Here is a 12619-nt window from a genome sequence, read left to right on the forward strand (position 1 = left end):
GACAGTGAAGAGGCCAGCAAAGCTGGTCCCTTCAGGGAACTTGGTTAGAGAAGGGGGAATGGAATAAACACTTATAGACTAGAGGTGTGCATGAGATTAGGGAGAAGGGAAGGAAACATGCATTTATATATAGTGCTACTATATGTGCTAAGTACTTTACAAATATCATGGGACTCTCACAACAATCTTACAGATGAGGAAACTGAGACAAGCAGGGGTTAAGTGATTTTCCTACAGTCACACAGCTAGTATCTGAGGTGGGATTTGAACAGGGTTTTCCTGACTCCAGGCCCAGTGCTTTAATGCAGCTGCCTCAGTAGTGGAATGATAGTAAGAGGAGGTTAGATGGGATAGAGCCAAGTTGTGGAAAGCCTTGAATAACAAACCAAAGACCTTGGGCTTGATCTGTCACATAATAACTTACATTGTTATCATTTAAGGCTTATAAATTATTTTCCAAATTGGAAAACTGAAGTTTAAAAGAAAGTCAAGTGATTGTTCTGTGGTCTCTCACAAACAGTGTCAAAACGGATTTGAATCCCAATTTCTTAACTCCAATTCTAGTGCTCTTTCCACTAGAAAGATGCACCAGGGCCAGTGGGGAGTTATGATAAGCTTATAACCAATGCTTCTCAGACCATTTGGATCCTAGAAGAGTAGAAGGTAGGTTAGATTTTTCAGGAACATGAGAAATAGGAGTATAGGAGTAGGTCGGTAGAATATTCAACTCAAAAAACTATGTTATACTTTAGTGAAAGGAGGTATAAGAAGTTCCAGGATGTGCCCCATGGAAGCTATGAGCCAGAACCTGGACAAAATCTTTCTTTCTAACCTGTTAGTAACATTCCTATTGGGCCTTCAGGCTTCACAGCACAAAGAACAGACACATCTCAGGAAAGAAATGAATAATGGTGGTCCTCACCAGGGTCCCATGTTATGTTCAGTGACATGAGGGCAAGGGAGAAATGACAAATTAGGACACAGACCTGAATTCAGTCAGGATCAGAACTACTAGACATGGTATTGTGTAAGATATAGGGCCTTGGATACAGGGTCAAGAACAGAATTGGGAAATTGTGGGGTTAGCCAAACTGGAATGAAAACCCGAAGCTGGAGGCAAATATCTGATTGATTGAAAGTCAGTCTAAAAGAAAGCTGAGCAAGGGTCACAAGGATCATAATGTGGATTAGGCTTAATCCCACAGGTATTCAACATCTGTTTCTCTTTTAAAATGATGGTGTGGTCCACTGGAAGAAAGAACTTTAGCATCTACTCTTCATTTCTCGCATTCACTGAATTTAAGACCCTATCTTGGCCTCCTCACTGAATTAGACCTGAGTTCTAGAGCTAGTTCAGGCACCAACTTGCTATGTGCCCTTAAGTAACTTAATTAACCTCTAGGTAACTGAGTTTCCTCTTCTGTAAACTGGGAATAATAATGTGAACCCCAAAGGATTTTTAAGAACAAATGAGATAACTTGATTTGAAGGCTTCTGTTTCCCCTAGTTCTTACCTTTCTTCATTTGTGCAAAAATGGTGATTGTCAATCAAGAAAAGATGGCTTCATTTGCCTTCCCAGCAACCTCATTGTTATAACAACTTCTGCTACCTGGGCCACTTTCACTTGTAAAACGACTGTTTGCCCCTCCTTGTGAATTGTGGATTGGCTGCCATTTTTTCTATAGAGGATACCAAGCAGAAGAACAATGAATTTTTACCTAATGACTCCCTATTAGCCATAGTGGAATACCTGCCACCGACAGCTGCTTTCCAGAGAGGCAACAAATGTGTCATTTGTCATTCTCTGAAAACGACTTCCCCTTCCTTCTATCCTGAGGTAGGCATTGTCCCAGGGGAAGAGGGAATCCTGAGTGTTCCCCATCTACCACCTGGTACCACGAATGGGAGCAAGAGACTCACTAACCTGCTGCTGTTCAACACATGGACAGCAGGCAAAAGCATTTTTTCAGTTAGTGGTAACAGATAGAACAGATACATGTTGGGAATTTTCAGCTGTAGGAAATGTTTGTTGCCTTTTCCTTTAAAGAAATAAAACTTTATATATTTACAACTCATCTTTGCCAATTTTCGGAAAATCACAGTTGTTACTAGGCAACAAAGTAAAGCCTGAAGTCAAGAATACCTGAGTTCAGGTATGGTCTCAGACACTAGCTGTGTAACCCAGTGCCTGGAACATAGTAGGCACTTAATAAATGTTTATTGATTGATTGATTGATTGAAGTAACTTAAAGTCTTTCTGTTTCAGTTTCCTCACAGCAAAATGGGGTTAATAATAGAACCTACTTCCCAGGTTTGGTATGAGACTAAAATGAAATATTATAAAGTACTTTGCAAACCTTCAAGTTCTATAAAGTGCTAGCTATCGTTATAATTATTGCAATTATTATTATTACTTAAGAAAACTTTCTTGGATTCTCCTTTTCTCTTACATACAATGTCTAACTTATAATATCAATCAATCTAGCATTTACTGAACATCTACTATGTGCCAGGTGTTCTTGTAGGCACTGGAGATAGAAAATGAAAATTAAACACTCCCACCCCAGGAACTTACATTCTAATGGTGGAGACATTATGCACGTATATAAGAATACATATAAGGCAGCTAGGTGGCACAATGGATAGAGCACCAGCCCTGGAGTCAGGAGTACCTGAGTTCAAATCCGGCTTCAGACCCTTGACATTTACTAGCTGTGTAACCCTGGGCAAGTCACTTAACCCCAATTGCCTCACCAAACAAAAACAAAAACAAGAATGCATATAACACTTAAAGCAGATACATACTTTTAAGGTACTAGCCACCTGGGATTGGAGGGGGCTGGGACCAGGAAAGGCTTTGTGCTGAAAGTGTTTTTTATTTTGGGGGGAGGGGTGTTTAGACTATATTTTTGTTTGTTTGTTTTTTGGTCGGGGCAGTGGGGGTTAAGTGACTTGCCCAGGGTCACACACCTAGTTAGTGTCAAGTGTCTGAGGCTGGATTTGAACTCAGGTCCCCCTGAATCCAAAGCCAGTGCTTTATCCACTGTGCCACCTAGCTGCCGCCCCCCTCCCTGCCCAAGAATGAGTCTTAAAGGAAATCAGGGATTTCAAGAAGCAAAAGTTGAGGACAGAGTATAATTATCTAATTTAGATCTATTCAGGATGGTGACTTAAGTATGATATGGAGAAGCCAATGTCTAAGTTTGGTTCAGCAAACATTTACTAATCACGTATAATTTGTTAATCATATGTACAGCATCAGGCCTGACCACTGGAGGAAGATTTTTATTTTGTTCAACTCTTCTGTGACCCCATTTGGAGTTTTCTTGGCAAAGATACTGATGTTTGTTGTTGCCTTCTGCAGCTCATTTTTGCACATGAGGAACTGAGGCAAATGGGGTTAGTAAGTAAACAGATAGTAAGTGTCCAAGGCCATATTTGAAATCAAGAGAATAAGTCCTCCTGAGGATAAACCCGGTGCTGTCCCCACTTTGAGCCACCTAGGTGCCTTTGGGGGGAAGATACAGAAAAGTAAGATACAGTCTCCAACCTCATGGCGTTTCCAATCTTTTTAGCTGGGACCGGCCATTTAAAATGACACAAAATAGAACAACGTTGGAAATGTATGGGAGAATTCCTGAAAAAAAGTTCTCTTCAAGTGATTGATATCATAATTAGCTTTTGCTGGAATCAAGAAATGGGTGGGGATTAGTGGAAAGAAAACTGGGACCCAGTCCCCTAGGGACACACTCTCACATTCATTTTCTTATTTTAACTCCCCCGGTTCAGCATATGAATGGGGAGATGATGAATAGCATTCCCCAAGGAGAATGCCCTGTGAACCCTGTCTGGCCTTCATTCTCTGTGGGGTCAAAGACTGCCTAGAAGAAACCAAAGCCAAGAATCCAGGGGCTTCTCCCGTTTAAGCCCTACACCCCCATCCCCATCCCCCACCCCTTACCACCTCCTCCTTCCTCGTCTTCCCCCTCTCCCACTCCCACCCCCCTCCATTTTATCCTTTGGTTTTGGTTCTGCAAATCTTTGACACGACCCTAAGCAAACACATCTGCTGCCAGGTGGTAGGACTAGTGATAAAATTCTGTGATAGAGAGTGTCTGTTTCTTAACTGGGAAGGATGGCAAATGATGTATGTTCAATTTTTCATATATGGTATAGGAAATAGAAACCACGTGGATGAGGAATGTGCCCATAGTATAACAGGAAAGCCTGCTGGAGCTCTCGGGAATGTTTATGAAGTCACCCATTGTGGGGGGAGGAGGGAGAGGAGGGTTCATGTCGTGGTTGGTGGAGGAAAGTTTTATGTAAACATTCTGGGGTGGGTAGAAGAAACAAGAGCTATCTTTTCTGAGTGTCCAGTTTACTTATATATAGATAGAGCTTGCTTAGCCTTTATGCACTCCCTCTCCTCATCAAGGTTAAATAATGCCTTCTCTATTTGAGGGCAATCCAAACTGTCTCAAAAAGGGATTAGTGGGACTGGGTGGCATGTTTGGGAAAGCTATACTTTGAAAAAAGCTCACGAGGAAACAACCCTCTCTCTGCTGGGCTGGTCTTCAGCAAAATAGTGAAATTGAAGTGTCTCTTTAATGTCCCTTCCTTCTGTCTGTCAGGTATGCAGCAGTCTCATTGCCCAGTCTAGTCTAAACTAATTCACAGTAAAGTGTAAAAGATTTAATGCTTCCCTACTCCCAGGGCTGTTTGCATTTTTAAAAGAGGTATCTATAGAACCAAAGGAAAATCTCTAAGGATGGAATTTCTGGCTTTGGTGAAGAGGAAGATGAGGGGAGGGGGGAATTCCTTTTTTCCCCTCAAATAAAACCACATGAGCAGTTGCCTACATATAAAGCTAGTTCTGCTCCTTTTCCTAAAAGTAGACAGTATCCATTATGTACCTGAGTTTATAGTGTTGAGATATTGCCCTTAACAAGGGCTAAGGAATATGACAACCATGAGGTGAAGGAGCCTGTGTGGTATGCAAGGAAAAATATTGAGTCTAGAGCCAGATGGTCTGGATTAAAACCCTTGTTCTCCTACTTTTGACCTAATTTCCCTGGGCCTCAGTTGCTTTATCTGTAAAGAGAAGGGGGTGGGGAGCAGGACTAACTGTTTTCTAAGATCCCTTCAACTCTAAATCCTATAGAAAACTTCTAAGGATTAGAACATATGTATCTGGAGAAAATGTAGAGGTGACTTTCAGAAAGACAGTGGGATGGGTCAGACCCAGGAAAAGTAGGATCAGAAAACCAGTCCACACTGAACTTCAGGATTAATCAAGCAAAAGTAGAATATTAGGATATTGGCACAAAGCCAGGGATTAGCTATTTAAGGGACATGTAAGTACATGAGTCTAAAAATGGGTCCCAAACCAAGACATCATTTTATTGGTGGGAGAGGAGGAATGAAAGGTAGGGTACTATGCTGAAAGGTAGGGTAGAGTACAACAGGTGTTGACTGAAGTCCATGCATTGGCAGAAGTCACAGAATTTCAAGCTGAAAGGTCCAAGTGTGGAGGTGATGGGCATCTGGGAATTTCAACAATAGGCACTTGGGTTCAGCCATAGCAATACTAAGACTTGAATAGGAAGAACAAGCCCTTGTGGGAACTAGGAGGCATTTGATTATAGTCTTAGGGCACATGTGAGTTGTTAGCTTGGTAGAAAGAGACCCAATCAACACAAGATAACCCAATCCCCTGAATGTTAGGTTTCTTGGACAGTGCTAATGAATCTGATTTACTGTGAGTAATACATTTTTTTACTACCAGTTCCTTCGATTGATCTGTCTACATTTATATTACATCATAATCCAAGCAGAAATGGACACACACTTTTTAATAAATCATGTCTCTTCCCCAATTTCTTTTCTCATCACTTAAAAACTTTTAAAAAAAATAGTTTATTTGTATTCAGAAAGTAACAAACATGAAATAAAATGGATATTTTTATATACATAGCAGAACAGAAAAGGATGATGGCACATGAAACTATAGGTATCTTCTGTATAAATTTATTTTCTTTTTAATTATATAAGTTCAATCTATAACTTTTTTTTTTTTTTTGGTGAGGCAATTGGGGTTAAGTGACTTGCCCAGGGTCACATAGCTAGTAAGTGTTAAATGTCTGAGGCCGGATTTGAACTCAGGTCCTCCTGAATCCAGGGCTGGTGCTCTATCCACTGCACCACCTAGGTGCCCCCAATCTATAACTTTCAAAGCTGTCCTTGTCTGTACTTATTTCTAGTCTTCTGTTCTCTGAATTAAAAAAAAAGATGTTGCAATGACCCTCTCTCTCTTTTTTTTCTATGTTGTTCCTATGCTCCCACCATTCCCCATTGGAAATACAAACAAACCAAGCCTTTGTAACACATGCTTGTTCAAACGAAACAAATTTCCACATTGACTATATCCAAAAGTGTAAATCTTATTCTGCATCTTGAGTCCATTATCTCTTTGTCAGGAGGTGGGTAGCAGGCTACATTATCAACCCTCTTAGCTCAGAGTTGGTCATTTGCAATGATCAGAGTTCTCATTTTTCAAAGTTGTTTTTCCTTGTGATGTTATTGTATAAATTGTTCTGGTTCTATTCACTCCACTCTTCATCAGTTCAGCTAGGTCTTCCAGGATTTCTCTGAAACCATCCATTTTGTCATTTCTTACAGCACAATAATATTCTATTACCATCATATACCATTTTACAGTGTGTAGGATTGGATACGTAGGCTCATAGTATCATAGACTTAAAGATGGAAAAGGACTTAGAGAATCTAATCCAACCTACTCATTTTACAGATGTGGAAACTGAGACTTCAAAAGTTAAGTGACTAGCCAAGGCTATGTTGCTAATCAGCAGTTACCTTACTGTCAGCTGATACTAAAAGGAATTTAATTTTTTATCTATAAATTCATTGTTGTAGGACACCCTTGGTAAGGAACTTCTTCTACTGGTGCAGTTACAGTCTTAGAGAGTTGGAGGTAGAGAGGGGACTGAAAGGTTAATTGACTTACCTCAGGGACCATAGCTAGTCTATGTCGGAGGAGGTACTCAAAGATCTTCTTGATTCTAATACCAGCTTTCTATCCCATAAGCCAGCCTGCTCCTCCAAAGGGAATCAAGTAAATGCTGCTTTTGTTGATTATAAATACAACCAAGGAAGTGTTCAAAAATCATTGGATTTCTTCTGGCCGGGACAACTATGCTGAACAATTTTTTGAGAATAAGAGAATTTCTGTGAATAAGATTTTGGAGGGGGGCAGGCAGGTGGCACAGTGGATAAAGCACTGGCCCTGGGTTCAGGAGGACCTGAGTTCAAATCCAGCCTCAGACACTTGATACTTACTAGCTGTGTGACCCTGGGCAAGTCACTTAACCCTCATTGCCCTGCTCCCCCCCCCCCAAATATTTTGGAGGCTTTAGAAAAAATGTTTTCTGTCCCACATTGGGAGTTTAATATGAAATATTTCTATGTTTCAGATTCTCTTGGTATGATTGTTATGCTACCAAAAGATTTACCAAAATGTCATTTGACTTTTTTTTTTTTTGCAGGGCTATGGGGGTTAAATGACTTGCCCAGGGTCACACAGCTAGTGTCAAGTGTCTGAGGCTGGATTTGAACTCAGGTACTCCTGAATCCAGGGCAGTGCTTTATCCACTGTGCTATCCAGCTGCCCCCTCATTTGATTGATTTTTAACCTGCACATTTATAAAATGAACACAAAACAAATTTTAAAATATCCCTGACATTTGTATGCAATTTTAGCTTTTCAAGATTCTTCCTTGTATTATCATTCAACCACCACAATAAACTTATTTGCTGTTGTTTTTTTTCTTCTTGTGAGGCAATGAGGGTTAAGTGACTTGCCCAGGGTCACACAGCTAGTGTCAAGTGTCTGGGGCCATAATAGGTATGGACAAATAATTTTATCTCTCTAGGCCTCAATTTCTTCCTCTTAAGTAGGGAATAATTATATACATACCACCGTCTTAACAGGATTGTTGTAAAGAAAGAGCTTCATAAACTAAAAAGCACTACATAAATGTGATCTGTTTCAGAAGCAGCCTACTCGCTAGGTACCTACCATACTTCCCAGATATTGACTTTTTAAAAAAAAATGATTTCAGTAATGGAGCATTCATTTTTTTCTTCCTCTACCTACTGGGGAGAAAAAAGAAAGAAATGCCAAGTAAAATATATTCCCACATTGGTCACATCCAAAAATATACTTATTATTCTATGGTAATAGTCCATCATCTCTCTGTCCTGAGGTGAACAGCATTCTTCTTTGTTAGTTCTTTGGAATCATCATTGATCACTTAGTTGGTCGAAATTAATTATTTCAAAATGGTTTGCTTTTATGATATTGATGTGACAGTATAAATGGTTCTGGTTCTGCTCACTTCACTGAGCATCAGTTCATATAAATCTTTCTTCTGTATGTCATTGAAATCATTATAAGATTCCCAGGTATTTTCTAGCACTATGGCCATTCTATTTATTCTAAAGATTTTATCTGTCCATTTTTCTGAGGAAGAAAAAAAAGGAAAAGAAAAAAGAATCTTTGGTGTTTGTGTTTGAGTTAGAAGACCTAGCTCTGGTTAATGTCAACTATATCCTGAAAGATCTGGCCAGTGCAGTAAAGAAGACATGTATTTGTCACATTATCCTCTTTAGCAATAGTTTCTTTCCTTAGATGTCTTAGTTTTTCTCCTGCTTTGTTAATTTTCCTTCTCTCTCTTTTTCTCTTTGTAGAGAGGGTTTTAAAGCTGGAAGAGACCTTAGAGATAAATTAATCTGTCCTCATTTGGCAGATATGGTAACAGGCTGAGAGAGGAAATGACTTGTTCAAAGTCTTACAGTGAGACCATTTATCCCATGATTCTGTAGACAAAGGATGGGAGAGAAGTAAGAGAAGAGAGGCAGATAGAGAAAGACTGAAGAGGAAGAAAAGAAAGCAAGAGAGAGAGAGAGAGAGAATTAGCAGAGTTAGCAAAAGAGTTGGAGAGGAAAGAGAGCAGAAGACAATGAAGGGTGGAGGGAAAGGGACCAAGGGAGGGAGAGACTTAAGCAGAAACTCATTATGTAAAACTCAGTATTACAAATGTCTGTGTTTTGTTGTCCCCTAGATTAAATATTAGCCAGACCTCTGCATAATGTCAATATCAGCCACAGCTCAGACCTTAGCTGGCTTATGCGCATGGAATTGTAGAGACAACTGAGAATAATATTGGCTTGCACACAGATGTGAGACAATTAAGTCAAACTGGAATTTTTAACAAAAGGAAATCAGTACTGTTCATTTTTGCCCCAGTGTTGTAGTATACTAAAAACTAGGCTCCCTTTCCCTGTCCCAACCCCCAGGCCTCTGGCTGGGGAGCATCTCCAGCCTGTTTGGGTGGGAGGCAGGCAGGGCGTGAAGAATGTCTGTGTCCTATTATGACTCAGAGGAAGTTATTGTCTGTGCTTTATATACACAGTGGGCCCGCTACATCCTGCTACACATTTTGTGGGCCAGAGAGGGGGGGAGGAAAAGCCTTTTTTTTTTCCTATTTTTTAAACTATATACTGAACTGTCCACTTTCTACCTTGCAAAGCCCCTAGGGTGTGCCAGGACACTTTGACAGATCTGCCATGACCTTAGGTCAGCAGCCTAACATAAGTAACGTGAGCCCTAGAGTAGGAGTCAAAAAGCCTGGACTCCAGCCCTGACTGCCACTAATTAGCCATATGGCCTTGGGCAAGTCACTTAACTTCTCTTAAGCTCTGAATTTCCTCTAAAATGGGAATAGTAATAAGTGTTGAAGCCTGCTTCATAGGAAAATTGTAAGACTCTAATTGTGCTCAACCCCCTTCTGCATGCCTACCCTAATACCCCAAAACTTTCCAGGCCCAGCTGGGATTCATCATCTTCCCTGGCCACCCCTGGTCCTTTGAACTGCTGTAGGGTTATTTACCATGTCACTTACTTGGCTCATCATCTTTTGTCTTTTATCATGAGTAACCTTTTTACATCTGATCTCCCAAACTAGAATGTAAACTCCTTGACAGCAGAAATTACATCTTTTGTATCCTCAACATTGGAGGTGTTTGGTCAGTGGCTAAACCACTTTTTGGTGATGTTGTAGCCCTTACATCTGATCTCCCAAACTAGAATGTAAACTCCTTGACAGCAGAAATTACATCTTTTGTATCTTCAACATAGGAGGTGTTTGGTCAGTGGCTAAACCACTTTTTGGTGATGTTGTAGCCCGAGTTGTGTTTCTGAGAGGTCTCTTCCAACCCTGAGATTCTGAAATTCTATGATTAAAAAAAAATCCCATAGGACTTAGCTCAATGCCTTGCACATTGTAGGTATTCAATAAATGCTGATTGCTTAATTATTGTTATTACCAATTATTGTTGAAGCTAACCAGCATCATCTGCTTTGTTCCAGGAGCTCATGTTCTCTGGCAGCAATAGAACAAGCAGGCTCCAATCAAGAGAGTGAATCTGAACTGTTTGGCTAGTCTCTGAGAGTCAGGGGGTAGACACTCCCATGAGGTAACCCTGGCCTGTGACTGGCCTCTTCTTCCCCTTGGTGAAGCAATGGGCCAGAAAATCTCAGGGAGCATCAAATCTGTGGATGTACGTGAACCCCCTTACCAATCAGTGAAGCGAGACCTGAGGGGCCCTGACTTCTGCCGGCCAGCCCGCCTGGACCTGCTGTTGGATATGCCACCAGCCCAGTCAGAGGTCCAGCATCAGCATGCCTGGAACCCTGAGGACCGCTCACTGAACATCTTTGTGAAAGAAGATGATCGGCTGACCTTCCATCGGCACCCAGTAGCCCAGAGCACAGACTGTATCCGAGGGAAGGTAGGCCATGCCCGAGGCCTCCACGTATGGCAGATCCACTGGCCTACACGGCAGCGGGGAACACATGCCGTGGTGGGTGTGGCCACTGCTGAGGCTCCACTGCATTCAGTGGGCTATACGGCCCTTGTTGGCAGTAACAGTGAATCCTGGGGCTGGGATCTAGGACGCAACAAACTGTACCATAATTGTAAGAACCAACCTGGTGTGACCTACCCAGCCTTCTTAGAGCCAGATGAGGCATTTGTGCTTCCAGATTCTCTACTAGTAGTTTTGGACATGGACGAGGGCACACTCAGTTTCATTGTGGATGGACAGTACCTTGGTGTGGCCTTCCGAGGGCTGAAGGGGAAAAAACTCTACCCAGTAGTGAGTGCTGTTTGGGGCCACTGTGAGATCACAATGAGATACATTAATGGACTTGATCGTAAGTATTCTACCCTTTCTCATTTTCCTCCTATGGTAACTTTTTGTTAGGTCATTTCCCTAAGTGGAAGGACAGTGTCTTAACTAAACTTTCTTTTTCTCCCAGTGCCTAGCTCAGACAATACTGTGTTGGACACTTTACTCTGGTGCTTAATAAATGTATGTTATCTTTGTGTTTGTAAGCATTTATTGAAATAGGTGTCAATAACCAAACTAATTTACATTTTCATTAACATGTAAGTAATAATAATATTAGCTCTGGAGGTAGTATGGAGTAATGGACAGAGAATTGGCTTGGAGTTAAGAAGTTGTTGTTCAGTCATTTTTCAGTTATGTCAGACCCTTCATGACCCCCATTTTTTATTTTCTTGGTAAAGATAATAGAGTGTTTTCCCATTTCCTTCTCTAGCTCATTTTACAGATGAAGAAGTGAGGCAAACAGGGTTAAGTAACTTGTCCAGAGTCAGCTAATGAGTGTCTGAGCCAGACTTGAACTCATGAAGATGAATATTCCAAGCTATCCACTGGGCCATCTTGCCTCTGAGTACTGCCTGTGTGATAATCCTGGGCAAGTCACAACCCTTCCATGCTTTAGGCAAGCTTCTAAGAAAATAAGCTACAGAATATTTGCTGACCTGCCCTATTAGAAGGAATTTTCTTGCTGGGAGTTCTCTACACCATTGAAATCACAGATCCAGGCCCTTCCCCTCCAGAAAAGCTCCCTAGTTTATATAATATTATCATGTAAGAAAAACCATAGATCTACAGCTGAAAGGAACCTCAGAGGCCATCTTGTTCCTGCCTTTCCTTCATTAGATAAGGAAATTTAGGCCCAGGGACTTAAAACTAGTCAACAAGCCAGAGCTTAAGATGTGCCAGGAATTGGGCTAAGCTCTGGAGATGGAAGTAAAAGCAGAAACAGTCCTTTTCCTCAAGGAACTCACATTCTAATCGAGGAGGCCACAAGCAAGTAACTAGGTACATTTAAGGTCGTCTGTACAGTCTCTCTCAAAGGTCATCTTCAAGGGAAGGTACTAACAGGTGGACAGACTGGGGGAAAGTCTGGGATTTAAGATGAGCAGCTTAAAGGATGCCAAAGAAGCCAGAAGGAAGAGGCCAGAAGGGAAAATAGTCAGGAGCTCGAATGTAAAGAATAATAAGTAGACCCACATAGCTCAATTATAGAGTACGGAAGGGAGTCAAGGACAGGCAGACTTAAAAGGTAGTGAAGAAGGGTGAAGTTTGTAAAGGGCTTTAAATGCCAAACACAGGGTTTTATATTTGCTTCTGGAGGAGTTTTTTCCATCTTTTTTTTTTCCACAAAAG

The 12619-nt window shown here is 41.1% G+C and overlaps 1 protein-coding gene across 1 annotated transcript in view; it reads left to right on the forward strand.

Annotated features, from left to right (window-relative positions):
* SPSB4 (splA/ryanodine receptor domain and SOCS box containing 4) overlaps positions 1–12619 on the forward strand; it is a 142379-nt gene that overhangs the window by 11366 nt on the left and 118394 nt on the right. The window contains exon 2 of the mRNA XM_043996522.1: positions 10449–11294. Coding sequence (XP_043852457.1) covers positions 10601–11294 — 694 coding nt within the window. The 5' untranslated portion in view covers positions 10449–10600. The remainder of the gene's footprint in view (positions 1–10448; positions 11295–12619) is intronic.

This window comes from Dromiciops gliroides, chromosome 3 (assembly GCF_019393635.1).
Source record: "Dromiciops gliroides isolate mDroGli1 chromosome 3, mDroGli1.pri, whole genome shotgun sequence".
NCBI classification, from domain to species: domain Eukaryota; kingdom Metazoa; phylum Chordata; class Mammalia; order Microbiotheria; family Microbiotheriidae; genus Dromiciops; species Dromiciops gliroides.